Source organism: Haemorhous mexicanus, chromosome 1, assembly GCF_027477595.1.
Source record: "Haemorhous mexicanus isolate bHaeMex1 chromosome 1, bHaeMex1.pri, whole genome shotgun sequence".
Taxonomy (NCBI): Eukaryota; Metazoa; Chordata; class Aves; order Passeriformes; family Fringillidae; genus Haemorhous; species Haemorhous mexicanus.
Window position 1 is genome coordinate 1,169,704 of NC_082341.1, and position 27,580 is coordinate 1,197,283.

The window sequence follows — 27,580 nt, forward strand, 5'->3', positions numbered from 1 at the left end:
AAGGCTGGGAAATGCTGGGACTGGGCTGGGGACTGTGCTGGGGTCAGACAGGGAATTGTGCCTGGATTGAGGTGAGGATTGCATCGGGATGGGTACTGGGTTGGGAAGCTCACCAGGAATCAGCTGGGAAGTGTGCCTCGATCAGACTGGAATTGGGCTGGGAAGTTCACTGGGATGATCTGGGAAGCTCACCTGAAAGTTCACCAGGATTGAAGTGGGGAATGCACCAGGGCTGGGTGGGGAACTTTGCTCTGATAAGGATGGGAAGAGCACCAGGAGAGGGCAGGGAAGTTCATGGGACCAGGCTGGAAAATCCCTGGTTTGGGGTGGGAGCATGCTGGCATTTGTCTGGGAATTGTACCTGGGTCAGACTGGGAAATGTGCTGGCCTTGGGCTGGAAAGGGTGTTGGGAATGGGCTGAGGAGAGCGCTGGAATGGGCCTGGATGCTCCTCAGAACTGGGCTGAGAATCTCGTTGGGATCAGGCTGGGAAGATCTGGGTTGGACTGGGGAGAGTGCTGGCATTGGGCTGGGAATGTCCCTGGGAATGGGCTGGAAGCTGTGCTGCCCACCCAGCTGTGGGACAGGAGCAATGTCCCCAAGGCAGGACAGGGAATCGTTTCCATCCCTGTGTTCCCCTCTCCAGTCTTCCAAGAAGCCCAAGACGGCAGAAGCCGACACATCCAGCGAGCTGGCCAAGAAGAGCAAGGAGGTGTTCAGGAAAGAGGTGAGGGATGGGATGGGGATGGGGATGGGGATGGGGATGGGGATGGGGATGGGGATGGGGAGGGGGATGGGGATGGGGAGGGGGATGGGGATGGGGATGGGGATGGGGATGGGGATGGGGATGGGGATGGGGATGGGATGGGGATGGGGATGGGGATGGGGATGGGGATGGGGATGGGGATGGGGATGGGACGGGGATGGGTTGGTGGCAGCAGGGGATGGATCCCGCACTGTGTCTCGCAGATGTCCCAGTTCATCGTGCAGTGCCTGAATCCCTACCGGAAACCCGACTGCAAGGTGGGCCGGATCACCACCACCGAGGACTTCAAACACCTGGCACGCAAGGTGGGAATGTGGGGGACACGGGGATGGAGGGACATGGGGATGTGGGAACACGGTGGGTGCAGGGACACACGGATGTAGGAACATGGGGATGTGGAGGGTACAAGGACATGGCATACAAGGACTTGGGAACACGAGGAGTTCGGGAATGTGGGGACATGGATACAGAGACACAGGGACGTGGTCACAGGGCATGGGGACAAAGGATGTGGAGACATGGAGGGTACAGGGACATGGGGGTGTGGGACAGGGGAGCGTGGACACAGGAATGTGGGGACACAGGAATGTGGGGACATAGGGACAGTGAGTACAGGGACATGGGGACACAGGGACAGAGGGACACAGGAATGTGGGGAAATAGGGACAGTGGGTGTGGGAACATGGAATGTGGGACATGGGAGCATGGGGATGCTGAAACATGAGGACACAGGGACATGGAGGACAGGGACACGAAGATGTCGGTACATGGGGACACAGAGGACAGAGGGATGTGGGGACATGGGGTTTAAGGACATGAGGACATGGGAGGTACAGGGACAATGGGGTCTGGGGACATGGGGGCCAAGGGATGGCCCCAGGAAATGGGATCATGTCATTCCAACTGCCTCCAGCTCCTTGGAGGATGAGGGGAGGGAAGGAGAAATGGTGGAGGCATATTGGGAGAGCAGTGGGAAATATTTAGGGAATATTTGAGGAATAGTTGGGGAATAACAGGGAATATTTGGGCAATAATAGTGAATAATTGGGGAATAATGGATAACATGGAGAAATAATAGGAAATATTTGGGCAATAATAGAAAATATTTAGGGAATGTCTGGGCAATAATAGGAGAATAATATAGGGAATATTTGGGAATAATGGGAAATATTTGGGGAATAATTGCAAATATTGGCACAACAATACCAAATATTTAGGGAATATTTGGGGAATAATAGCAAATTGAATATTAGGAATTATTTGGGGAATATTTGGGAAGTAATAGAAAAATAATTTAGGGAGTAATAGGAAATATTTGGGGAAGAACAGAAAATATTTGGGGAGTAATAGGAAAATAGCTTGGAAATGTTTGGAAAAGAACAGCAGATATTGGGAGAACAATAGTAAATATTTAGGGAATATTTGGGGAATAAGAGGAAAGATTTGAGTGATAATATGATAGCAGCTCAGGGAATATTTGGGGAATGATAGGATAATAGCTTGGGGAATGTTTGGGAAATACAGCAGATATTTGGGGAACACTACCAAATATTTCAGGAATATTTAGGAATATTTGAGGAATATTTGGGGAATATATGAGGAATGTTTAGGGAGCATTTGGGAAACATTTGGGGAATAATATAACAATAGCTTGGGCAGTATCTGGAAATAAGAGGGGGAATATTTGTGGAATAATAAGAAAATAGCTTGGGAATGTTTGGAAAATAACAGCAGATATTGAGGGAACAATCCCAAATATTTAGGGAATATTTGGGGTTTAATATGACAGTGGCTCAGGGAATATTTAGGAATAAGAGGAAGTATTTGGGAAGTGGGAGCACAGGAGCCTGGGGAGTGGCCAGGCCTGGGCTTGGTGGGAATTCCAGGACTGACTCCAGCATTCCCCCAGCTGACCCACGGAGTGATGAACAAGGAGCTCAAGTACTGCAAGAACCCCGAGGACCTGGAGTGCAACGAGAACGTCAAACACAAAACCAAGGAATACATCAAGAAGTACATGCAGAAATTCGGGATCCTCTACAAGCCCAAAGAGGACACGGAGCTGGAATAGCCCCCGGAATAACCCCCGGCCCTCGGGAGCCCCGATTCCCACTGGGATTCGCCCTCCCGAGCCACCAACCTGTGAATTTATTATTATTATTATTATTATTAATATTATGACGGATTTTTGGTTTTTTAAGGAAAACAAACTTGGTTCCCGTCGCTGAGGATGAGCCGGGCTTTCCCAAGCCAGCTTTTACTGATCCAGGCTTTGCCAAGCCCGGCTCTGGCGGCGCTGCTCCCAAGCTCTGTATTATATTTTAACGTATATGTGAATATATTGATAATAATTTGCTTTTTTCCCATTGCTTTCAGCCCCAAACGTGCCGATCCCACGGGAACGTTTGGCAGGAGACTTTGGGGGGTTATTTCCAGATTTTTTTTTTTTTTTTTTGTGTTTTTTTTCTTTTTGTTGTTTCCTTGGTTTTTCCTTTTGGTTCTGCGAGGTTTCCTCCGTTTCCCTGTAAATACTGCGGATTTCTGGCCATGTTGATAAGATTGATTTTACTGCTTCGAGCATTTTACTTTATCCAATTTTTACGGAACTTTTTATGTAAAAAAAAAAAAGAGCAAAAAAAGAGAAAAAAATAAAAAATCAAAAGAAAAAAACCCAAACCCGAAAATCGACGCCGGGCAGGGCCACAAGGGGGACCTGGCTTGGGATGTCACCTCTCCCTTGGGGACCTCCTGTCACCCTCAGCATTCCCGGGAATCTGGACCCCTTGGGAAGGGAAGTTTGGGGTGACCTGGGAGCATTTGGGGGTTAAAAATGGCTTTTTCTGTCCCCAGTGCCACCTGCCTTGGGGGCTTTGTGGTGCCCCCTCCTCCTCCTAGGGCCGGTCTGGGATGGGTGTGGGACACACGGACACCCCAGGACAAGTCCTGGTGACATGTGGATGCCCAGGGACACACAGACACCATCTCCCACCTATCTGGGATATGGCCCTAGGGACATAGGGGACGCCTGGGGACACCCAGCCCAGACACCTGAGCGGTCACATCCCAGCGATGCAGAGACGCATCTTGGGGACAAAGGGACACCTGGGGACACTTGGGGTACATCCTAGGGACTCACAAACAGCCGAGGGGACTCATGGACAGCTGGGGATACTTGGGAGACCCCAGGGGACACATTCCAGAGACAAACTGACACCTGCAAGGACACATCCCAGGGAGACACGGACACTGGGGACAAACAGGCACCTGGTGACACGGGGGATACCAAAGGGACACGTCCCAGGAAGACGCACGGACACACAGACACCTGAGGACACAAATTCTGATGCCACCCAGTGACATGTTTAATGCCCCCACCCAGGCACCAGCCACCAAAAGTCCCTGTCCCACCCCCCAGAATCCCTACAAAAGTACAAAACCCACGTAAAAAACTCCCCCGGAATCCATCGAGAAGCGGGAGCACCGCCGGGAGCAGCCGCCGGCGCGGCCCCGGTGTCGCCGGGGGTGTCACACAGCGGAGGTGATGTCCCCCGGTGCCCCCGCGGGGCCGGGGCCGCGCCGGTCGCTGCCGGGCGCTCCCAGCTCCAGGAGCCGCTCCAGCTCTCCCGGCTCCTCCTGGCGCCGCGGGGACCCCGGGAGCGCGGAGGGACCCTCGGCGGGCACTGCGGAGAGGGACGGGGTCAGCACCCCGAATTCCACCCCGGGACAGACGGACCGAGCGGCGGGGGCGGCTCCCGACCCACCTTGGGAAGTGTAGGGGACCCTTGACCCATCCAAATGCTCCCCGATCCCGCTGGGGGCTTCCCGACCCCATCCAAGCGCTCCTTAATCCCATTTAAGGGCTTCCCGACCCCTTTGGGTTCTCCCTAACTCCACCCCGTGCTCCCTGACCCCTTTCAGGTGCTTCCCAATCCCATCCAGGTGCTCGGTGATCCGATCCCATCCCATCCCATCCCATCCCATCCCATCCCATCCCATCCCATCCCATCCCATCCCATCCCATCCCATCCCATCCACCCCAAAATTCTCAGGTGCCCCCAAACCCTGACCCTCCCCAGGGTTCTGTGTCCCCCCAAACCCTCACCTTCCCCAGGGCTGGGTGTCCCCAAACCCGCGGCTCCCCCCCCAAACCCCCTCCCCATGTCTGGCTGAACCTAGATCGCCCCAGATCTGAGTGTCCCCAAACCCACCCATGTCCCCCAAACACCCCCGGGGCTGGGTGTCCCCAAATCCCCTCAGGCCTGGGTATCCCCCCACCCCCTCAGATCTGGGTGTCCCCGAACCCACCCGGGCTGGGTGTCCCGAAATACCCCCGAGGCCGGCTGTGCCCCCAATCTCCGAGATCTGGGTGTCCCCACGCCCCCCAGCTCTGGGTGTCCCCTCACCCTCGGATGTCCCCCCATTCCCCCAGATCTGGGTGTCCCCAAACCCCCAGGCCCGGCTGCCCCCACACCCGCGGGCCCGGGGCGCTCACGGGGCTGAGGCGGCTCCAGGCCGGCGCTGTCCGGGCAGACGCCGCTGTCCCCCCGCAGCTTCTCCGCGTCCGCGGCCACTCCCGCGTCCCCCGTGTCCCGCGCCTTGTCCAGCTGCCGCTTCTTCCTGCAGGTGTCCCAGCTGCGGGGACACCGGGGCTCACCGGGGGTCCCCAAACGCCCCCGGCCTCCCGCAACCCCTCACTCACCACTTGAAGGCCACGTAGGCCACGAGCCCCACGACGAGGCCGGCCAGGAGGGCGCAGTACAGGGGGATGATGTCCCCGGGGGGCTCGGGGGGCGGCCCCGACACCGGCGGGGTCACTCGGGGGGTCCCCGACACCGGCGGGGTCCCCTCAGCGAGCGGCGCCGTGGCCTCGTCTGTGGGAGCCCCGGAAAGGGGAAGGGAATGAGGACATGGCGGCCCGGCCTCAGCGGCCCCCGGGAGAGGGGCGGGGGAGGCGAGCGCGGAGAGAGCCCCGGGCTTGGGGACAGCGCCCCGGCCACCCCCTGAGGGACACGGCGGGAAACTGAGGCACGGTGAGGGGGAAAAGGGAAACTGAGGCACAGTGAGGGGGAATGAGGGGAAATTGAGGCACAGTGAGGGGAAAAAGGGAAACTGAGGCACGGAGAGGGGGAAATAAGGGAAAAAAGGGAAACTGAGGCACGGAGAGGGGGAGTGAGGGGAAAAAAGGGAAACTGAGGCATAGTGAGGGGGAATGAAGGAAAAAAAGGGAAACTGAGGCATAGTGAGGGAGAATGAGGGGGAAAAGGGGAAACTGAGGCACAGTGAGGGGGAATGAGGGGAAATTGAGGCACAGTGAGGGGAAAAAGGGAAACTGAGGCACAGGGAGGAGGAGTGAGGGGTAAACTGAGGCACAGTGAGGGGGATTGAGGGAAAAAAAAGGAAACTGAGGCACAGGGAGGGGGAAAAGGGGAAACTGAGGCACAAAAAAGGGGAGGAAGGAAAAAAGGGAAACAGAAAAAGGGGGAGGACGTGAAAAAGAGAAACTGAGGCACAAGAGGGAATGGGATAAAACAGGGGAAACTGAGGCACAAAAAAGGGAATGGGGGATAAAAGGGGAAAGTGAGGCATGAGGGGAAACTGAGGCACAAGAGGGAATGGGATAAAATGGGGAAACTGAGGCACAAAAAGGGAAATGAGGGAGCAACATGGGGAAACTGAGGTAAAAAAAGGGAAACTGAGGCACAAAAGGGAAACTGAGGCAAGAAAAGGTGAAATTAAGGTACAACAAGGGAAAACTTAGGCACAGAAAGGGGAAATTAGGGAGCAGCATGGGGAAACTGAGGCACAAAAGGGAAGCTGAGGCACAGAAGAGAAACTGAGGCATGGAAAGGTGAAATTGAGGAGCAACAAGGGGAAATTGAGGCTCAAAAGGCTAAACTGAGGCATGAGAAGGTGAAATTGAGGCACAACATGGGGAAACTGAGGCACAAAAGGGGAAATTAAGGGGCAACATGGGGAAACTGAGGTACAAAAGGGAAACTGAGGCACAAAAGGGGAAATTAGGGAGCAGCAAGGGGAAACAAGGACAAAAGGGAAACTGAGGCACAAAAAGGTGAAATTGAGGAGCAGCATGGGGAAACTGAGGCACAAAAGGGAAACTGAGACACAGACGAGAAACTGAGGCATGAGAAGGTGAAATTGAGGCACAACATGGGGAAACAGGCACAAAAGGGGAAATTAGGGAGCAGCATGGGGAAACTGAGGCACAAAAAGGAAAATGAGGCACAAAAGGGGAAATTAGGGAGCAACATGGGGAAACAGGCACAAAAGGGAAACTGAGGCACAAAAGGGGAAATTAGGGAGCAGCATGGGGAAACTGAGGCACAAAAAGGAAAATGAGGCACAAAAGGGGAAATTAGGGAGCAACATGGGGAAACTGAGGAACAAAAGGGAAACTGAGGCACAAAAGGGGAAATTAGGGAGCAACATGGGGAAACTGAGGCACAAAAGGGAAACTGAGGCATGAAAAGGTGAAATTGAGGAGCAGCAAGGGGAAACTGAGGCACAGAAAGGGGAAATTAGGGAGCAGCATGGGGAAACAGGCACAAAAAGGAAAATGAGGCACAAAAGGGGAAATTAGGGAGCAGCAAGGGGAAACAGGCACAAAAGGGAAACTGAGGCACAAAAGGGAAAATTAGGGAGCAACATGGGGAAACTGAGGAACAAAAGGGAAACTGAGGCACAAAAAGGTGAAATTGAGGAGCAGCAAGGGGAAACTGAGGCACAGAAAGGGGAAATTAGGGAGCAGCATGGAAACACAAACATGACAAGGAGCACAAAAAGGGAAACTGAGGCACACAAGGGGACCCTTGGCCGGCCCCCCGGTGTCCCCCGGGTCCCGGTGGCACTCACGGCTGCAGGGCGGGCAGGGCGGGCACGGCTCCTCCGGCTCCTCCTCCACGGGGCTCCGCGCTGCGGGGTTGGAGCATTTTGGGCTTTTTGGGGTGGTTTTGGGCGGGTTTGGGTTCGGGGTGGTTTGGGGGTACTCACTGCGGGGGCAGGGAGGGCAGCGGCTGTCGCAGGGCTCGGGGACACCGCGGGGACACGGGGGGCACCCCCCGGCCCGCCCCGGCACCTGCGGGCACAGCAGTCCTGCCTCAGTTTCCCCTCAATCCAATTCCCACCGGGACCCCCCCAACCATGGGAAAGGGGTTTGGAGGGGCAGTAAAAACAAATAATGAGAAAGGGAGGGAAATAAAAGCGGGGAATCAAACGGAAAGAGTAAACAAGGAAATAAATAGTAAATACAAACGAGATAAAAGGCATTGAAATGGAAAGGAATGAAGGGAAATCAACGAAATAAAAGGAGGAGAAAGGAAGGGAAAAGCTGAACTAAATTAAAGTGGAAGAAAAAACGTGAAATGAAGGAAAAGAAAGGAAAATAAAGAAAAATAGGAAAAGAAAAATAGTAAAGCAGGAAAATAAGGAAAATAAAATAGGATAAGATGAAATAAGCCAGGGAAAATTAAACAGGATTGAAAAGAAAAATAAAAAAAAAAAGAGGAAAATTAAGTGAGATTCAAAAAAGGAGAATGAAATAAAAGAGGAAAATAAAAAAAAATAAAAGAAAAAAAGAGAAAGGATGATAAAAATAAAATTATAAAAAGGAAAATAAAAAGAAAATAAACCAGGGAAATAAAAGAAAAATAAAAGAAAAAAAGGGAGGAAAATGGAATAAAATTAAAGAAAAGGAACTGAACCGAAATGACCCAAACTTAACCGAACCAAACCCAAAAAACTTCAACAAAAGCCAAGGAGCGAAGTGACCCGGAGCGCCCGGGGGCAGCGGGAGACCCGGCCCGTCCCAGCCCGCTCCCATCCCGGTCCCGTTCCCCTCCCGCTCCCGTCCCGCCCGCACCGGGCTCAGCAGCAGCAGCAGCAGCGGCACCGGGAGCGGCCGCATCGCCGGCACCGGCCCGGGACCCCGCTCCGGGCCGGGCCGAACCGAACTGCTCCGAACCGCTTCGGCCCCGTCCGGCACCGCTCGGCCTCGGTTCGGCCACGCTCCGTCCCTGTTCTGTCTCGTTCGGTCCCGTTCGGCTCCGCTAGGTCCCGGTTCGGCTTCGCTCCACTCCGCTGGGTCCCGGCTCAGCCCGGTTCGGTCCCGGTTCGGCTCCGTTCGGCCCCGCTGGTTTCCGACTCGGCGCCGTTCGGTCTCGGCTCGGCTCCCTTCGGTCCCGGTTCGGCTCCGTTCGGCCCCGCTCGGCTCCACTCGGCCGCCCCGTCGCGCCTGGGCCGGGCCGGGCTGGGCGTGGCTCCCCCGGGCAGGGCCGGGCGGGGCGCGCTCCCATTGGCTTCGCGCGGCTTGGGGGCGTGACCAGGCGTGGAGCCCTGCCCCTCACAGCTCTGGGGTCCCGGGTTCGAGTCCCGCCCATCGGGACGGGTCCAACTTGGACCGGACCGGTCCGAACTGGGATCGAGGGCACCGAAGGGACGGCGTCACCTACTCCTCCCGCCACCTCCCCACGGCTCTTCCCCGCGGGAATAAGCGCCTGGAAGCGGGAGAAGCAGATTTATTGAGCCTCGGTGTGGGTGCAGCATCCTGGAGTGGGTGGATGGACATGGAGTGGGTGCAGGGTGTGGGAGTGGGTGCAGGGTGGGAATGGGTGCTGGGTGTGGGAGTGGGTGCAGGGTGGGAATGGGTGCTGGGTGTGGGAGTGGGTGCAGGGTGTGGGAGTGGGTGCAGCACCCTGTTGGGGCTGTGGGAGCCCAGCGTGGGTGCACAGAGTGACTCGGAGCGGGTGCAGGGTCTCGCTGTGGGTGCAGAGCCTTGGTCCAGGGTGGGTGCAGGGTGCCCGGGTGGGTGCAAGGTCTGGGTGCAGGTGCATCCCCCTGCAATCCCCTCTCTCCTCTCTACCAGCCGCGCACAGGGCGCCAGAGCTCCACGACCTTGCCGGCAGCGTGCACGAAGTACACGGGGTGCATGGCGGCCGTGGCACAGGCCTGCGACAGAGGGGACGCCGAGCTGTGACACGGCGCTGGCACAGCGGGGACACGCGGGGCTGACACTCACGTGGAACGGGATGAGCGCCAAGGTGCTTCCCAGCGGGAATCGCTCGAAATCCAGCTGCCCGTCCACGGCCTCCACCTGCCCGTGCTCCTGGGTCAGCCCCACCAGCCTGTGGGGACACGAGGCGCAGGTGTCACCTCCCGCCCCCGCCTGTCCCCCCCCCGCTCCCTTGCACCCCCCGCGGGTGTCACCTGAGCTGGGGGTGGCCCTCGATGGCGGCACAGCCCGGGGGTCCCTGGTCGCGGCCGTGCAGGCTCAGGGCGGCCCAGCCGCAGTCCACCAGCAGCTGCCCGCGGTGGGGATAGTGCCCGATGACCCTGGTGAGGACGCGGATCGCCACCTCCTCGGGCCGGCACGAGCCCAGCTGGGTCTGCTGCAGGTCTGCGGGGGACAGGGGCTCAGCCCGGCCGTGTCCCACCTTCGGGGGGTCCCTCCCGGCCAGGGGGGCCCGTCCCGCTCACCGTAGAAGAGGTAATTGCCCGGGTGCACCTCGGTGAGCTGCGACATCTCTGGCACCGGGTGGCTGCAGGACGGGGTGGAGCCGATGGTGGCCTGGGGACACGGGATCCCCGCCTGCCGCAGCCTGGGGACACACGGGGGGCACCCTCTGGGTCATCGGGGTGGGGGATGTCACCCCTGGGTGGCCAGAGGAGGGGTCTCTTCCCCCCGAGCGCCGCCAGGAAGAAGAGCAGAGGTGGGTCCTGCACCTCTGGGTGCCCCAGATGTGCACCAGGGAGCCCACTAAACACTCAAGGGAGCCATCCAGATGTGGAAGAGCCTCCCCCCAGCATGCCAGAGAGAACTCAAGATCTGCTGGGGACACATCCAGATGTGCCCAGGTGCCAGCCACATGTGCCCGAGAGCACCCTCAAAGACTCAGGGCTGGTGGGTGTCCCTCCAGATCCCCCCAGATGTGGCAGAGCCCCCTCCAGATGTGCCCAGCCATCCCCAGATGTGCCAGAGATCCACCCGTATGAGCTGGACACCCCCCCAGATGTTTTAAAGCACTCCCAGATGTGTCTGAGAGCCCCCAGATGTGCTGGAGACCTCCCCATGGTGTGTGAGGGTGCCACCAGATGTGCCTGGGAGGCCCCAGTTGTGCCAGAGATCACCCAGATGTGCCTGGGGTCCCCTCAGCTGTGCCAGGCCGTTCCCAGATGTGCCAGAAATGCCCCCCAGATGTGCCAGGACACCCTCAGTCATGCCCGGGACCCCTCCCAGATATTTCTGGTCCCCCAGATGTGCTTGCAACCAGCCCCAGATGTGCCCGGGAGCCCCCCAGATTTTGGGGAGGGGGTGGGATCGGGGGTTTCCCGACCACAACCCGGTGCCTCCACGGGCTGGGCCGGGCCGGTGGCCCCCAGGACGTGTCCCCAGGTGGGCACATCCCTGTCCCTGGCGTGGTGGGGGGTGGAAGGTGGAGATTCCTCCCCCTTTTCCCAGCAGGACCCATCCGGCCGCAATTCCCTGCAGGATGCGGACCCCCGCCAGGATGAAAGGGTGACAGGCAAGAGGGAGGGGACAATGCCCCAGGTCACAGCCCGCCGCCGCAGCCACATCAAAGGCCAGCGGCGCCGCCACCACCCCCCGGTGCCCCCCGGGGGGGCTTTGAGGGCCCCTTTATGGGGGTGATTCGCATTTACAGCCAGCAGCCGCGCTTTGGGAAGGGGACAGCGGCTGCCTTGACCCTCCCTGTCCCCAAATCCCCGCCGTCCCGCTCATCCCGGCCACTCACGCGGTGACGAATTCCAGCACGGCGACCGTGGTGTCCCTGGCGATGGCCTGGATGGCCGGGATGTCGTGACAGCCGTAGGTGTTCCCGCAGTGGGCGTAGACCCCCACCAGTGTCACCAGCTCCGGGGAGCCCTGGGCGATAGCCCGAGCCAGGGCCAGCGCCTTGGGATCCGTGGGACGAATCCCGGCTGGGGAGGGGACACAGTGTGGCAGGGAGCTTGGGGTTTGGGGACATGGCTGAGGGGACATTGGGACATCGCCCCCGTGGAGCATCCTGGCTGTGGGAATGTGGGAATGGGGCTGGGGGGTGCCATGGTGGGGCCACGGGGCCATTTCTGCTGCGTTTTCCAGGCATGGCTGGGAAAAATGACTTTGGGAGGGCTGAGATGTTCCATCATGGTTTTGATGGAGGATCTGGGGGCTTGGACGGGCATGGAGATTCCTTCCTATGGAGCACCCTTAAATAACGATTTGGGTGGGTTTAGATGCTCCATCATGGTTTTGATGGAGGATCTGGGGGCTTGGAGGGGCATGGAGATCTCTCCCTATGGAGTACCCTTAAATAACGATTTGGGTGGGTTTAGATGCTCCATCATGGTTTTGATGGAGGATTGGGGGGCTAGGAGGGACACAGGACATCATTCCCCAAGAACAACCTTGATTAATGACTTTTAGGGGGCTTCAATGCCCCATCCTGGTTGAGATGCCGGATCTGGGGGCACTCAGAGCATCCCACCCCACCCCAGCCCTCGGGACAGCACACGATGTCCCCTCCCTGCACCCCGGGATGGGATTTGGGGCTCACCTACCCCGGCCATTCCCGCAGTCCAGCTTGAGCCAGACCAGCCAGCGCTTCCCGCTGGGAAGGGGGTTCTGGAGCAGCATCTCCAGCCCCTGCGGGCTGTCCAGGAGCACCTGGAATTGCTGCAGGCGCTGGGCCAGCGCCGAGCACTCGGCCAGGCGCGAGCGCGGCACCGGGAAGGCGTACAGGATGTCATCGAAGCCCCCGGCCGCGAAGAAGCGAGCCTCGGCCAGCGTGGACACCACGATGCCACGGCGGGTCCCGCCCGTCGCCAGCTCCGCGCCTTCCCTGGGAATGCGGGCGTGAGGAGGAGGAGGGAATGGCGGGGAGTGCTGGGAGGGTGCTGGGATGTTCTCGGAAGGTGCTTGGGGGGATGCTGGGTGATAAGGGAGAGTTGGGAGATGCTGGGATGATGGGGGGATACGGAGAGGGAGTTTGGGGGGATACTGGGAGTGAGCGTGGGGGGATACTGGGTGATAAGGGAGAGATGGGGGATGCTGGGATGATGGGGGGATACTGGGAGGGAGTTTGGGGGGATACTGGGAGTGAGCGTGGGGGGGATACTGGGAGGGATGATGGGGGGATACTGGGAGGGAGTTTGGGGGGATACTGGGAGTGAGCATGGGGGGGATACTGGGAGAATGGGGGGACACTGGGAGGGAGGATGGGGAGATACTGAGAGTGAGGATGAGGGATACTGGGAGTGAGGGTGGGATGGTGAGAGGGAGGATGAGGAGGCACCTGAAGGGATACTGGGAAGATGCTGGGGGAGAAGCTGGTTGCAAGGGAGAGGATGTGGGATACTGGGAGGATGGTGGGGGGATACTGGGGAGGATGGGGAAATACCTGGGGGGAAGGTGGGGCTGATGAGGGGGTGCTGGGAAGGATCCTGGGAAGGTGTCTGAGGGAAGCTGGGGGGTGCTAAGGGGGGACGCTGGGAGGAATCTGTAGGAGTAATGGAGAGATACTGGGGAGGGGGAGGTTGAGGAATGCTGAGGGGGAGTATGGGGAATGCTGGAGGGATTCTGTGGGGGGGATGCTGGAGGGATGATGGGGACAGGCTGGGGGTGAAGCTGGGGGAATGCTGAGGAAAACTGGGGCAGGACTGGGAAATGCAGGGTGGGAAGGTGGGGTGTCCTGAGGGGAAGATGGGGGGACACTGGGAGGGATACTGGGAGGATGCTGGACAAACTGGGGGATACTGGGGAGGAAGCTGGTGGGGAGGGTGGGGGATACTGGGCTGAAGGGGACGATGGGGAGATGCTGGAGAAGGATTTTGGGGTGAGGATGCAGAGATGCTGGGAGGAAAACTGTGTGAAGGTTGAGGGGTACGGAGGGTACCCAGAGGGATGGGGGGGATTCAGAGGAGACCCCGGGTGGCTCCTGGGGACTCTGGGCTGGCACTCACAGGGTTTTGTGTGTTTTGACGTGGGGCCGCAGGCGCAGCCCCAGCGCCCGGCAGCGCTCCCGCATCCTCTCGGCGTTCCCGCGCAGCGTGGCCTGGTCCAGGGTCAGCGCCGGGGTGGGCAACTGCTCCAGGGGGGCTCCCAGCCACGAGCTGGGAATGTGGGGAGGGGCGGGAGAGGGGGGAACCGGCTGTGAACCCCTCCCCAACCCAAACCCACCCTGCAGCCTCAGAAAGGCCCTGTGCCCACCTGAGGAGGGTGCTGGGGGTCCCTGTCCCCAGGTGGGGGCCACGGGCTCCCCCAGGGATGTGGCCCTGGGGGGATTTTGGGTGGGGATGGTGCTGGGGCAGCTCCAGGGTGTCCCTTCCTCCTTGGGCACAATCCAGGGGTTTTCTGGAGTCAGGTGGATGCTGTGACTGGAGTATGGGAGAGTGGGAAACTGAGGAGTGGGACACCTGGGACACCTGGGACAAGGACACCTGGGTCCACTTTGAGAGGGATACTGGAAGCAGAGATAGCTGGGACTGGGAAAGCTGGGACTGGGAAATATGGCACTGGAACACCTGGGAATGGGTCGTCTGGGGTGGGGACACAGGGCAGAGGGACACCTGGGGCTGAGACACCCGGGAAAAGGGACACTCTGGGGGGGCTCCTTGGGACAGAATGCCCAGAGCTCTGTCACCTGGGATGGAGCCACCTGAGCCAAAATTCGGGAACAGGGACACCAATCCAATCTCCAGCGGGACGGGAACACCCTCCAGCAGCGCGACCTAGTGTCCCCGCCAGCCCGGTGTCACCTGCCCCCGCCACGTCCCCTCCCTGCCCTGCCCACCTGTCCGTGCGTCCGTCCATGGCTCCGTCCGGCGCCGCGGCTCTCCCGGCTGCGCCGCGGTGGCTCCGGTGGCCCCGCGGGTGCCCTCGACCCCACGTGACGCCGTGGTACCGCCGCCAGAGCGGGGACAAGGGTCACTGCCAGCCGAGGGGCCTCGCCGGGGTGGTAGGGCCAGGGGAGGACACGCTCGGGAGCCGCGGCCAGGACAGGCTGCCAGCTCCGGGGACAGCCGGATCCGGGAGGGACGCGCAGGGAGCGCCAGGGCGGGACGGGCTCCGGGAGCGGGGGCTGCAGAGACCGCCCGTGCTCTGACACGGGACAAAGGCCACGGGGGGCTGGGGCCACTCGTGCTCGTGACACGTGTGAGGGGCTGCTGGGGACACACTGCCCCTGCCTGGGACGTGGGGGGACACAGCTGATGCTGCTGAGACCCCCCTAAACTCATGCCACGTGTGGAGAGATGCTGAGACACCCTAAACTCGTGACCCCCATTTGGGGACCTGCTTAGACCGCCTAAACTCATGACACACATTTGGGGACCCGCTGAGACCCCCCCTAAACTCGTGACATGGGGGTTCACAGCTGCTGAGACCCCCCCCAGCTTGTCACACTTATGTACAGCTGCTGGTGAGGACCCCCACGCTCATGACAGGTGTCTGTACAGCCACTGAGACCCCCTAAACTTGTCACATGTGTGTGCAGAGCTGCTGAGACCCCCTAAAATTGTGGCAGGCGGGTGCAGAGCTGCTGAGACCTGTCCCAGCTCGTGACATGGAGGTTCACAGTGGCTGCGACCCCCCCCCACTTGTCACTCCTGGCTACGGAGCACTTGAGACCCCCCAGGCTTGTGACATGAGAGTCCAGGGACTGGACCCCCCCATTTGTGACACATGTGTGTGCAGCTGCTGAGCCCCCTGCCCACTACACGTGGGCACAGAGCTGCTGAGTCCTGCCCCACTGGTGGCACGAGTGTCCCCATGTCCCCCAGGTTGGCACAGCCTGTGCTGGGCCCCCCATGCAGGACACTGGAGTGGGGGGACACACACAGGAGGGGGTGTGTCCCCATCTCGGGGCAGCCACGGGCCTCACACCTTGATTTCCCACAGATATATTATTATTATTATTATTATTATTAATAACAACTCTTTTTCTGTAAAACCTCTAAAAATGGATAGAAATAAAAAATAAGGGGGGGACACCCACATGCTGCCGGCTCCTGGCCAGCGGGCACGGCAGGGGGGCTGTGCCACCCCCCCTTCCCAGCGAGGGGTCCCCACCTCCTGCTGTCCCCCACCCCGCTGTGACAACAGGGGAGGTATCTCCCGAAAATCCAGGGGGGCTGGACACCCCAGAGGGGCTGGATAAGGCCACGGATGTCGGGCAGGGTGGGGCTCTCCAGGCCCCCCTCAGTGCCCAGGGGTCCCCCAGTCCGTGTGGGGGGCACGGGGCCCCCGGGGATGGGTGGTGGGTGCCAGCCTAGGCCCTGCCCTCGGCGGGGTTGTATTCCGTCTCTCCGGCCGACACCTGGGAGATGCGCCGCGTGGAACGCCACAGCCGCCGGTGGAACTGGCCTGGCCGCACCTGGGGACGGGGGTGAGCGCCTTTCCCATCCCCAAATCCTTTATCATCCCCTTCCACATCCCCATCCCATCCCAAGGTCCTCATCTCCCTCTCCATCCCCATCCCATCCCAAGGTCCTCATCTCCCTCTCCATCCCCATCTCATCCCAAGGTCCTCATCCTCTTCTCCACCCCCATCCCATCCCAAGGTCCTCATCCTCTTCTCCACCCCCATCCCATCCCAAGGTCCTCATCCCCATCTCCATCCCCATCTCATCCCAAGATCCTCATTGTGCTTCCCATCCCATCCCATCCCATCCCATCCCATCCCATCCCATCCCATCCCATCCCATCCCATCCCATCCCATCCCATCCCATCCCATCCCATCCCATCCCATCCCCTTCTCCATCCCCATCTCCTCTCAGTGTCTCATCCCATTCTTCCTCCTCATTCCTTCCCAGATACTCATCTGCTTCTCCATCCCATCCTCTTCTCCTTCCCCATTTCCATCCTCATCTTATTCCAGATCCTCATCCTTTTTTCTATCCCCATTCCCTTCCAGACCCTCATCCTCTTCTCCATCCCCATCCCCATCTCCCTCCAACTTCCACCCCCATCCTTATCACACATCCCCTTCCCCACCCTGGTCCCCCTCAGCTCTGGAGAGGACACACTGATGTCCCCACCCAGGGGACACCCAGGGGACACCGAGCCACGTCCCCGTCCCGCCATGCCCTGGCTGAGGGTCCCGCTCTCACCTCCGCGGGCTGCCCAGCGCCCACCACGATGAGTTTTCCATCCTCCAGCCCCACCAGGATGTGGCTCTTCTCCTTGGTGACGGACACGCTGTGCACAGGCACCCGCATGGGCACGGGGGGCACGGCCGCCCTGAGGCTGGGGACACGAGCCATGACGTGGGACATGAGCCATGGCATGGGACACCATGGCATGGGACACCACAGCACGGGACACCCTGAGGGCGTGCTGGGGACAGGACAGGGCACAGCCATCCCTCACCTCTGGAGCTCACGGATCTCCAGCACGCACTCCGAGGTCCCCAGCACCACGAAGTCCTCGGTCAGGCACATGGCTGTCACCTCCCGGTCCAGCGGGACGGAGGACAGGAGCTTCCCGTTCACCGAGTACAGGTGCAGCGCGAACCTCTCCTGCGAGGAGCACAGGGGGAGCATGCTGGCAGTGCTGGTGGCCGGGAGGGGACCATGGGGACACCTGGACGTACCTTGGAGCAGGAGGGCTGCCCCACGGCCGTTTGGGCCACCACCTGCCCCTCGGGCCCCACGGCCAGGTGGGACAGGACAGCGGGGGGACAGCTCTCGCCGGGCGGCCGCAGGGAGCGGATGAAGAGACCCCGGCGCACGGTGTGGGTGATGATGGTGCCGTCCTGGGGGAGGAAGGGGACACAGGGTGACGGTGGTGGTGGCACTGCCCATCCCATGCCCACCCCACGGTGCCACCAGCTCACCTTGGAGCCGGACACGGCCATGTCCAGCTCGGTGCTGATGGCCACGCACGTCACCTCGGCGTCATGGCCGTACAGCACCTGGACGGGTTTGGGAGCCAAGCCGCTGGAAAAGCCACCCTGGCGTTGGGGACACGGGGACATCAGTGACCTGCTGGCAGCACCCACTGCGAGCTCCCCCTGCTCCTCGAGCCCTTACCTGCTGTAGGACCTGCCACACCATGCAGGTGGTGTCCCGTGAGCCAGAAATGAGGTAGATGCCACACAGGTCGAGTGACAGGCAGGTGACAACATCTGTGACAGCCAGAGGGACACCATGAGGTGCCTGTCCCCTCCCACCACACTCAGCCCCCTGACTCCATGGGATGGCACCATGATGTGTTTTTGGAGGTGGAATTGCTGCCAATCCCATTCCAAGATGTATTTTGGGGTGTGGATGCTGGGGCTCCTCACCCCACTCCAGCTCTGAGGTTGGAACCTGGACTGTCCCCAGGAGATGGAGACACTGGGAGATGCCCCTCATGGTGTCAACTGCCTCCCACCAAGGCCCTACAACCCCACCAGGGCACCATCAGATCATCATCATCATCACCACCACGGGAGGACATACCTATGTGCCGGGTGATGTGCCCCACGACCTTGCCTTTGGCCAGCGAGGTGACACGGAGGCTGTTGTCCCAATGTCCCCCGCTGAAGAGCAGCTTCCCGTCGGGGGACACGGCCAGCGTGCGGGAGCTGAGGTCGGCCCCGGGGGCGAAGGGGCCCTGCAGGAAGCGCTGGGTCCTGTGAGGAGGATGTGGGATGGTGGCGGTGGATTGGTGGCACCTCCAGGGACATCCCTGGGGACCCCGTGTCCCAGTGACTCACTTGGCGTTGGTGACAGTGGGGTCTTTGGTGAAGCTGAAGTAGTTGGAGATGTTCTTGTCGTAGGGCAGCCAGTTATGGGTCCCCAACAAGCCATTGGCACTCACGGTGACCTGGGCAGAGGGGGAGAGGAGGTGACAACACTCTCACTGCTGGGATCCTCACCCTGGAGCAAAACATCCCTGTGCCTCAGTTTCCCCCCACTCACCAGGATGTCGGGGGATCCCTGAGTGATGAAGGAATGCGCCTGGTTCTTGGGGACCACGGCCTGCACCAGCGCCACCCCATCACTGATGCCCTGTGGGGACACAGCAGCTGCTGGGCACCCTCCTGGCCACCCCAGCCCTCCCAGGGACCCCCGGGGGTGTCCTCACCTCCACAAAGAAGGACTTGAGCTGGCCCAGGTTCTCGAAGACGTTGGGGGAGCGGGTGTCGAGGGTGGCCAGCCTGCGGGCAGCGCTCTCCGCCGACAGCCGGGCAGGGTGCGGCTCCTGGGGGGGCAGGGCACCTGTCAGAAGTGGGGGGACCCCCCAAAAGGGGCTGGTTTTGGGGGTGGGGGTCTGAGCTACCTTGAGCAGCTGGCAGGGCGTCTGCCCGAAGTTGCTGATGATGCCCTCCAGAGCCTTGCGCTGCGTCTCGTCGGTGATGGCGTCCAGGTCCACGGCCCCTGCGGGTGGGGATGGTCACGGTTACGGGGGGACACACCCCTGGGAGGTGTCCCCCTCCCTCTGCCCCACAGCTCACCCTCGTAGGTGCAGTAGTAGAAGACGTTGAGGGCCTCCACAGCGGCCGGGCCACGCTGCTTGTACCCAAAAATGAGGTCGATCCACTCGTGGAGGTGGGCGGAGACATATTCCGACTCCTGTCCAAGGATGGGGTGTCAGGGTGGGGTGGGAATGGCCCCGAACGCCCCCAGGGCTGGACGGGCTCCCCATCTCACCAGGGCTTTGCGGTGCTGCTGGATGAAGTCCTCGCGGGAGCGCGCCCACCGTGGCAGCACCACGTCCCCAACCTTCTCATTGGAGAGCTGGAGGCAGCCCAGGTCAAAGCCTGCGGGCAGGACGAGGATGATGAGGGACACAGACTCCCCCTGTGCTCCTCTGGTGGTGACAATGGTGTCCCTTACCGTTCTGGTTCTCTAGGAACTCCGGGAAGTAGAAGAACTCCGGGATGAGCTCCTTGACATCCACCGGGTTCTCCATGCGCGCTTGCCACGCCGCCGGCACCGAGTGGAACTGCCGGTCTGAGCAGTCAAACCTGGAGGCACAGGACACCTGGCTGCAGCCTGGCTGTCCCCACGATGTCCCCTCCGCAGGACCCACCTGCCGGGTGCCCACCTGCCGCTCTGCAGCTGGATGTGGAGCGTGGTGAAGGGCTCGGTGCGGATCAGGTAGTGCATGACCCCCGCGGCGTTGGAGTAGTGAGTGCCGTAGTGGAACTTGTCCACCGTGCCCGTGGGGTCCTCGAAGCTCTCGTACCTGCAGGCCAGGTGGGATGGGGTCCACCAGGAGCTGGCCAGTGCTCCCAGCACCCACTGCCCTTGGTTTGTGGGGTACTCACTTCTCCTTGACGTCGCGGGCGTGCCGCTCGTTGGCCACCCCGATGGGCTTGGACAGGTCCCGGAACACGGCCGGGTTGGTGAGGTCCAGGGTCTCCGAGACATAATCCCGCAGGATCCAGGGGAACTGGGTGGGGGCGGGAGGTGGGTGAGGTGATGGGGCAGCAGGTCAGTGTGGGGGCAGTGGGGGACACAGGGGCTCACCACGGGGTACTGGGACAGGTCGTTGTAGGTGCGCCCCGCGATGGTGTTCAGCTGCATGAGGTACTCGAAGTTGGAGATCTCCCGCAGGACCCATTTCTGGAGAGAAGGGAGAGGGAGGAGATGGGCTTGGGGGCAGAGGAGACAGGGCAGACACCCCTTATCACATGGCAGTGCCTGTCCCTTGGCCATCCTTGGTTCCAAAGATGTCCCCAGTCTTATGGCCATCACTGGTCCCACAGCTGTCCCCAGAACTGTGACCATGTCCACCCCACAGCCATCCCTGGTTCTACAGCCACCTCTGGTCCAATGGCCACCCCCATCCCACAGCCATCCCCTGTTCCATGGCTATCCCTGGTTCTACAGCCACCTCTGGTCCAATGGCCACCCCCATCCCACAGCCATCCCCTGTTCCATGGCCATCCCTGCTCTCAGACCATCCCATGTCTCACGGTTGTCCTTTGTCCCATGACTGTCCTCACCCCATTGCCATCCCCAGTCCCATGTCCACTCCCAAAAGCCATCCTTCTCCTCTGTCCAAGTCCATGTTCATGGCCATGGCCATCCCTGGTCCCATGGCCACTCCCAGATCCACAGCCATCCCTCATTCCCTGTCCATGTCCATCCCTGGTCCCATGGGTATCCCCACGTTGTCACCCTCCCTTTTCCACCTGGGAAGGGGACACACAGAACGTGGATGGGCGTGGTGGGGCCGGTACCTGTGTGAGCCCCGAGGCTTTGAGCAGCTCCTGGGGGGACCGGCTGCCGAAGTAGGTCTGGTTGGGGGGCCGCAGGCCAAGGATGCAGGAGTACACCTTGTTCCTCACCTGGAGGGGACAGAAGGACATGGAGCTGCTGGAGCTCAGGCAGAGCCATGGTCCTGGGAGGGACCTGGGAGGGGATGAGGGGGTCCCCACCTTTTTTCTGAAGTTGAGGAAGTAGTTGGCCTGGTCGATGAAGAAGAGCTCGAGGGCGGAGCGGCGCAGGTTGTAGCGGCGCAGGTGGACCTCGCGCAGGTGGGACAAGGGGCGCTTGAAGTCGTAGCCGATCCCTGCCGAGGGTGGGGGCACGCAGAGCCCCCCAGGGGTCACCATCCTGCCATTCCTGAGGCAGGGATGGGGCTGGGTGGGGGTTCCTCACACCCCTCAAGGAGCGCCTGCCATTACCTCCCTCCGTCTCCTCCTTCTCGCTGCTGCCGTCGTAGAAATAAACGTGCTGGGTTGTCACCTCCAGGCGCCCGGGGACCACGGCCACCGTTGTGATGAGCTCGCAGTCCTCCGACACCACCAGCTTCTCCCGCTGGTTCTGCTCCTTGGGCTCAGCCCTGCGTAGCACAGCGCGGTGAGGACACTCTGGTGACACCCCCAGCCCGGTCTGCCCGTGCTGTGGCAGGGGTGGGGTCACTCACTGGTTGTCCAGGACAGGGAGGTCCTCCTCGGCCAGCTGGTCATCCTCCAGCTCGCTCACCTTGGCCTCCTTGGCCATGGCGAGCGGGAGGGACTCGGCGGGGTTCTGGAGGTGGTCAGCTCCTGAAACGAGGACGGGGTCAGCAGGACCCACCACCCCCCTGAGCTGGGAGTAACTCCTGTGAAGGGCCCCCAAATTCAGCGCTGTCCATGTCATCTCCCAGCCCAGCCCCACTGGTGACATCCTTGCCCACGGCACAGGAGGACCCACAGGTGCCCCCGTGCCACCACCTCACCCAGATTGTCCCGCAGGGCGCTGGCCTCCAAGTGTTGGTCGAAATTGAGGTTGGGCACCAGCTTCAGCCTCATCCTGGAGTAGGTCTCGGCACTTGACAGCTTCCAGCGAACCTCGGGTGGGTTCCTGGGGGACAGCTGGGGGTCAGGCACCCTGGGGACGCCCTGGCTGTGCCACCCCTCCCTGGGGACGAGGCGGGGACTCACCGGTCGGCCCAGGCGGAGCGGGGCGAGGTGAGCAGGCGGCACAGGGAGCGCCACTGCTTGAGCACGGTGCTGTGGTGGTTGTTGGCCTGCTTGAGGACGTTGGCGTGCCGCGCGTTCTCCGCCTTGCAGCGCTTCGCCGCCGGCTCCAGCACCAGCTCCTGCCGGGGGGGCACCAGAGGGAGGTGACAACAGGCTGGGGACTGGGGACATCCATAGGGTGACGCCCTCAGAGTAAGGAGAACATTGCCAGGATGATGTGGTTGGGATGAGGAGTGCATCCCTGGGATGATATCCCCAGGATGAGGAGCACATCCCAGGGATAATGTGCCTGGAATGAGGAGCACTTCCCCAGGGCAATGTCTCCAGGAGGAGGAGCACTTCCTGAAGGCAAATGTCCCCAGATCGGCATCCCTGGGGTGAAGAGCACAACCCCAGGATTAACACCCCAGGGAGAGGAGCACATTCCTAGAATCACATCCCCAGAGTGAGGAGCACATCCCCTGGATGACACCCTTGGGGTGAGGAGCCTGTCCCCAGGCAGAGGACAACCCAGAGTGGGTGAGGAGCCTGTCCCCAGGCAGAGGAGAACCCAGAGTGGGTGAGGAGCCTGCCCCCAGGATAAGGAGCTTATTCCCTGGATGACATCCCTGGGGCAAGAAGCAGGTCTCCAGAGTGAGGAGCACATCCCTGGATAACATCCTGGGGGTGAGGAACATAACCCCAGGATGCGGAGCACCCAGAGTGACACCCCAGTGGTGAGGAGAGTGCCCCCAGGACAAAGAGCACGCCCCAGGGTGACATCCCGGGGACAAGGAGCAGGCAGTACCTGGAACAACTTGCGGCTGGCCGCCTTCTCCTGCTCCCTGCGCTGGGAGCTGCTCATCATGGCATCGTAACAGGCGTTCCAGAAATTGGACATCAGGTCGTGGCTCCTGGCAAACGTGTCCATCTCAAACTGGGCCATGGTGGGCTGCACCTGCACGAGCAGAGAGGCATTCCCAGGGCTTGGCACCCACCACCCCTCACCCAGGCAACCCCACAACAACCACCCCGCCCCACGGCACCCACGTGCTTCTCGATGAAGCCCCTCCACTCCGGGGTGGTGCAGAAGAGCTGGAAATCCTCGTAGAAGGTGGGGCTGCCGTTGGTGGGGGGCAGCGAGGGCAGGAACTGCTGCAGCTGCAGCGTCTCGTAGCACTGATCCATCAGCGTGCGGATGATGGGCACCAGCCAGGAGAAGGTCTCCGACCTGGAGTCCAGGGAGCGCCGCAGGGGCGTCTCCAGCTTCCCCAGCAGGTAACAGGCCTCGTCCCTGCGTGGGGCCGACGTGGTCTGCAGGAGGCTGTGCAGCTTCACGTAGGCCAGCGAGTGCAGCTGGGGGGACAGGGGACGTCAGCCGGGGCCACCATTTGCTTCTTTCCACTAGAAGCAAATTTCTTAAAAGAAGGGAGGGCTTAAGAGTTGAAGCCATAATTAGAGGTAAATTGCTGTCCTGGGGGAAGATTTGTTCCACTTCCTCATTCATTCTCACTAACATGTAAGAGTTAGTAAAGGGCTTTAAATATAGTACATGTTATGCCAGTTTGTATTCATTTGTTCTGTGCCTCCCAAGTAATATGATGAAGGGTAGCCCAATTTATTACAGCAAACTATGCAGGTAATTAGAACCACGTTTAGATCAAATCTGTCACTGCATTAAATCTCCACTTAAAATGAGTAGCAAATGGACTTCAGAGGGTGTTCAAATGTACCAGACAGCGGTGCCCAGGGAGGGGTGACCCACCTGGGGGTCCTGCAGCAGGATGTACCCGAGCAGCACCCGCAGCCCCGTCTGCGCCATCTCCTTCAGGTCCGAGGTGCCGTTGGCCAGGTGGTGCCACACGCCCAGCTTGTCCAGCAGGCTGCTGACCCCCTCGTAGATCTGGGGGGACACCGTGAGCCCCCGCCCGGGCAGGAACCCCACCCTTGCCAAGCCACCGGCCCCACCACCCCGCCTTCCTCGGATTTGGGTTTGGGTTTAGGATTAGGATAGCACCTGACTCGTGACAATCTAGGCTGGGCTTGGCATGAGGCTGGGGCTCAGGATTTATGGTCAGGTTTAGGGGTATAGGATCGGAGTTAGGATTGAGCTTTAGGACAAAGGAATAGCAGTAAGGTTTAGGATGAGGATGTAGGAAGTACAGTGAAATTACAGGCTGTGAGTTAAAGTTAGGGTTTAGGTGTTTACAGAAAGAATTAGGGTTAAGATTAGGATTAAGGGTTGGGCTTTATGATAAAGATGTGGAGTTAAGGTTTAGGATCATGATTTAGGAGGAACAGCTAAATTTTTAATTAGGGGTTAGGATTAAGGTTTAAGGATTAGGATTGGGGTTCAATTTAAGATTACAAATAAAACGGAGGTTATTTCCTAAAATTAGGATTAGGCTTTGATTTAAATCTAGGATTGAGGCTGAGATTATTTCCCAAGGTTAGGATTAGGCTTTGATTTCAATTTCGGAATAAATCTGAGGTTATGATCAAGTTCTGCAGGTGGGGCTGGTTTTAGGGCCAGGATTGACATTAGGGATTAGCAGAGCTGTGGTTTGGGATCAGGAATCCCTGCTCACTCCCACCCACCTTCTCGCTCCACAGGGCCTGGTTGTTGTGTCCCTCGGAGAAGAGGAAATCCTGGAGCAGCCGCAGCAGCTTCAGGGCGTTGTGGGTGAGCCCGGGCAGCGCGGCCGGGCCCGACTCCTTCAGGTCGGTCAGCGCCGACTCCAGCATCATCTCCAGCAGGCTGTGGGACAGCAGCAGCAGCAGCTCCAGAGGGTGCCCTTCCCTCGGGATCCACCCCGGGATGCGGGCGGGCCTCACCTGCGCTTGATCTCGTCCGGGGGCCGCACCAGCTCGCAGGCTGTGCCCAGCTTGGTGAGCACGGAGAAGACCTGGCCCCGCTCCCTCCAGGCCGCCTCGTCCCAGCCCTCCACCCCGCGCCACGTCACCGAGAAGATGATGTTGGTCAGGAGGTTGCACAGCTCCTCCTCGGGGGTTTGCTGCCGGCGGAGAGCAAGGTGAGAGGCGCCCGCAGCGCCCCAGGATGGTGGGGAAGAAGGTTTGGGGCTCACCTGGGGGTTGCTGGTGTTGGAAACGTTGTCGCTGGGCAGCACGTCCTGGTAGCTGCTCTCATCCAGGACGTTGGACAGGCTGGAGCTCTTGCGCGCTCGCATTCCCGGGAAGGGCTTGAAGCTCTCCAGGGGTGAGGGGGTGCCGGGGCCGCTGGCCGGGGTCTGGGTGCCGCTCTCGGCCGTGGCCATGGAGCTGGTGCTGGCCAGGTCCAGCCCCAGGTCGAAGGGCGAGGTGGAGAAGGGGGACAGCGGGTGGTAGACGCCGTCGAAGGGGGGTCCGTCCCCGGGGTTGGAGGACGAGCGGCTGGCCCGGTCTGAGGAGTCGAAGGACTTGAAGTTGTAGGAGTGGAAGGACTTGGTGCGGCCGCTCGGGGAGATGGAGAGGTCGGAGAAGCCCTCGGAGAGCTCCTGGTCCGAGGCCTCGTATCCCAGCGGGAGGAAGACATCGAGCTCCTGGAGCTCGGCGGGCGGCGGGCTCACCCCGCAGGGCTCGGAGAGGCGCAGCAGCTCCGGGCAGCCCGCGGGGCTCAGGCTGTGCTGGCGGCACTCGTAGGACTCCTTCACGTAGAGCTTGGTGAGCGTGTCCTGCCAGCCAGCCAGCCTGGCCAGCTGCTTCACCAGGTCCTGCTGCGCATAGATCAGGTGGAAGAGCTGCAGGAGAAGGAAAAGGAGATGGAAAATGAAGGACACTGGATGCTGCTCTTCCTCTCCCAGGAACAGGAGCACCCCAGATCCTCCAAAACCATCATGGGGTGCTGGAGCTGCACCATTTCTATGCTGGCAGATTGGTTTCACCACCATCCCCACGGCCACCCTTTTTGGGCACAGATGAGTGTCCAAGGAGCTCAGCCCTGGGGTGACACCTCTGTCACCTCCCGCTGTGTCCCAGCCCCGCTCACCTTGCGGCAGATGTCGAGTCGGATGCTCAGCTCGGCCCGGTGGGACAGGTACACCACGGCCACCAGGTCCTTGTAGTTGGGAGGGTCTGTGGACAAGGAGAGTCAGCACAGTGGTGGGACACTTCTTGCTGTCCCCAAAAGCCACCAAAGACCCAGCCCAGCTGAGCCTCGTGGGAAGCCACCAGTGATGATCCCATGGCACATGGCTGGGATGGTGGCCTGGTTTCCTTGGCACACAGTACCTGCTCCCAGGACCTGCTCCGAGAGGCAGCGGAAGAGCAGCATGGAGCCGGGAATGTCGCTGAGGTAGGAGATGAGCCCGTGGTAGCCGATGTCCTTCAGCTTCAGGCGGCTCTTGCTGCGCTCGGGGACCTTCTCGTACTTCAGCATCTTGTAGAGGACCTGGTGGGACAGCGAGAGGAGGCCACCTGGCTGTGACACCCCTGCTGGGGGCAGTGGGAGGCGGGCACTGGGGACCTGTCCTACCTTGAAGACCCTTTCCCTCACTTCATCCGAGAACCTCTTCTGCACCAGCAGGGAGAAGAGCAGCTCCACATGGCCCGGCTCGAAGAGGAAGGTGAAGAGCTGCTCCTGGGCTGGGGAGCCCTTCAGCAGGCTGTGGATCACCTCCAGCGCCCCACAAACCTGCAGGACACCGGGATGGTTGTCCACTGCCCTCCAAGTGTCCCACTGGGATCCCACTGGCTTTTCCCCAGCCCATGATTCACTGAGGGGTTTGGGGACCACAGCATGGCCGAGACACACCTGCTGCTCATCCTGTGCCCCTGCCAGGTAGTTCAGCAAGCTCTGCATCTCCTCCCCAGAGAAGCTCCTGCAGAAGAAATCCTTCACCAGGCTGAAAAGGGACGTTTGCACCGTCCTGATGTCGTCGGTGGCCGCGGTCTTCTCCCTGGAGGTGTTGATCAACAGACACGCGTGGGGATCTGTCCCTTGTCACCCACCACACACTGCCAGCATCATCCCAAATCCCAACACAAAGCCTGAGGAGCTCCAGGGATCTTCTACCCCTGGGACATGTCCACCCCACACATTTGGGTCTGCTTGTTGCAGAAGCCACCACACCCTTGGTGGCTGCTGAGGGTGGCTTTGGAGCTGGGCACAGGCTCAGGGATGGGACATGGAAGGTCCTGCACCCACCACAACACTCCCACTTTGGAAGGAGAGATAACACCCACAAAAATGATGTTTAGCCAAACCACAGCTCCCAGGGGTGAAGCCCATCCCCAAGCCCACCCCATCAGCATTCCAGGATTCCCGCCTGGCGTGGCAGCTGACCCGTAGTAGGTCCGGATGGAGTCCAGGATGAACTGCACCCCGTACTTCTTGCGGATGCGCTGCTTGTGGTCCTTGACCACGCTGGCCAGGTACTGGATGTGACCTGCAGGGGGAAGGTGTCAGGATCCCAGGGGGCCTGGGCAG

At 60.3% G+C, this 27,580-nt stretch overlaps 4 protein-coding genes across 10 annotated transcripts in view; 1 reads left to right on the forward strand and 3 right to left on the reverse strand.

Annotated features, from left to right (window-relative positions):
- Window positions 1-3,355, forward strand: part of SETD2 (SET domain containing 2, histone lysine methyltransferase) — a 50,029-nt gene extending 46,674 nt beyond the window's left edge. For both annotated transcript variants that reach the window (XM_059837568.1, XM_059837512.1), the window contains 3 exons: window positions 646-726; window positions 969-1,070; window positions 2,675-3,355. In XM_059837568.1, the coding sequence (XP_059693551.1) occupies window positions 646-726; window positions 969-1,070; window positions 2,675-2,836 (345 nt within the window). In that variant the 3' untranslated portion in view covers window positions 2,837-3,355. The remainder of the gene's footprint in view (window positions 1-645; window positions 727-968; window positions 1,071-2,674) is intronic.
- Window positions 3,356-4,103: 748 nt separating this feature from the next.
- LOC132322929 (tumor necrosis factor receptor superfamily member 16-like) lies at window positions 4,104-9,200 on the reverse strand. 2 transcript variants are annotated; one of them, XM_059837792.1, is made up of 6 exons: window positions 8,642-9,200; window positions 7,774-7,858; window positions 7,636-7,695; window positions 5,465-5,636; window positions 5,258-5,397; window positions 4,104-4,445 (listed from the first exon to the last, which is right to left on the reverse strand). In XM_059837792.1, the coding sequence occupies exons 1-6, from the start codon at window positions 8,684-8,686 to the stop codon at window positions 4,291-4,293; spliced, it is 657 nt and encodes a 218-aa protein (XP_059693775.1). In that variant the 5' UTR covers window positions 8,687-9,200; the 3' UTR covers window positions 4,104-4,290. The 2 variants fall into 2 exon arrangements, with proteins under 2 accessions (XP_059693775.1, XP_059693702.1); XM_059837719.1 differs by lacking the exon at window positions 8,642-9,200 and having other exon boundaries at window positions 5,465-7,695; window positions 7,774-8,617.
- Window positions 9,201-9,281: 81 nt separating this feature from the next.
- Window positions 9,282-14,698, reverse strand: LOC132339310 (D-serine dehydratase-like; the record flags this gene model as incomplete). The annotated part of the gene is made up of 8 exons (XM_059869508.1): window positions 9,282-9,726; window positions 9,797-9,902; window positions 9,985-10,174; window positions 10,255-10,376; window positions 11,529-11,715; window positions 12,337-12,617; window positions 13,738-13,887; window positions 14,568-14,698. Coding segments are annotated over 8 exons (1,257 nt in total), but the record flags the coding sequence as incomplete, so codon positions are not given.
- A 965-nt stretch (window positions 14,699-15,663) lies between these two features.
- Window positions 15,664-27,580, reverse strand: part of NBEAL2 (neurobeachin like 2) — a 28,398-nt gene continuing 16,481 nt past the window's right edge. For 4 of the 5 annotated variants that reach the window (XM_059837928.1, XM_059837891.1, XM_059837899.1 and 1 more), the window contains 33 exons: window positions 27,437-27,539; window positions 26,906-27,050; window positions 26,627-26,785; window positions 26,383-26,542; window positions 26,141-26,226; window positions 25,242-25,892; window positions 24,991-25,169; window positions 24,754-24,913; window positions 23,921-24,058; window positions 23,206-23,511; window positions 22,964-23,113; window positions 22,138-22,295; window positions 21,933-22,057; window positions 21,639-21,759; window positions 21,397-21,554; window positions 20,950-21,281; window positions 20,234-20,329; window positions 20,032-20,156; window positions 19,809-19,949; window positions 19,598-19,728; window positions 19,412-19,521; window positions 19,216-19,333; window positions 19,041-19,138; window positions 18,846-18,962; window positions 18,680-18,769; window positions 18,475-18,584; window positions 18,218-18,390; window positions 17,807-17,901; window positions 17,611-17,727; window positions 17,368-17,529; window positions 17,145-17,293; window positions 16,886-17,021; window positions 15,664-16,148 (listed from right to left, as the gene is read on the reverse strand). In XM_059837928.1, coding sequence (XP_059693911.1) covers window positions 16,044-16,148; window positions 16,886-17,021; window positions 17,145-17,293; window positions 17,368-17,529; window positions 17,611-17,727; window positions 17,807-17,901; window positions 18,218-18,390; window positions 18,475-18,584; window positions 18,680-18,769; window positions 18,846-18,962; window positions 19,041-19,138; window positions 19,216-19,333; window positions 19,412-19,521; window positions 19,598-19,728; window positions 19,809-19,949; window positions 20,032-20,156; window positions 20,234-20,329; window positions 20,950-21,281; window positions 21,397-21,554; window positions 21,639-21,759; window positions 21,933-22,057; window positions 22,138-22,295; window positions 22,964-23,113; window positions 23,206-23,511; window positions 23,921-24,058; window positions 24,754-24,913; window positions 24,991-25,169; window positions 25,242-25,892; window positions 26,141-26,226; window positions 26,383-26,542; window positions 26,627-26,785; window positions 26,906-27,050; window positions 27,437-27,539 — 5,204 coding nt within the window. In that variant the 3' untranslated portion in view covers window positions 15,664-16,043. The remainder of the gene's footprint in view (window positions 16,149-16,885; window positions 17,022-17,144; window positions 17,294-17,367; window positions 17,530-17,610; window positions 17,728-17,806; window positions 17,902-18,217; window positions 18,391-18,474; window positions 18,585-18,679; window positions 18,770-18,845; window positions 18,963-19,040; window positions 19,139-19,215; window positions 19,334-19,411; window positions 19,522-19,597; window positions 19,729-19,808; window positions 19,950-20,031; window positions 20,157-20,233; window positions 20,330-20,949; window positions 21,282-21,396; window positions 21,555-21,638; window positions 21,760-21,932; window positions 22,058-22,137; window positions 22,296-22,963; window positions 23,114-23,205; window positions 23,512-23,920; window positions 24,059-24,753; window positions 24,914-24,990; window positions 25,170-25,241; window positions 25,893-26,140; window positions 26,227-26,382; window positions 26,543-26,626; window positions 26,786-26,905; window positions 27,051-27,436; window positions 27,540-27,580) is intronic. The other variant, XM_059837921.1, reaches the window with a different exon arrangement.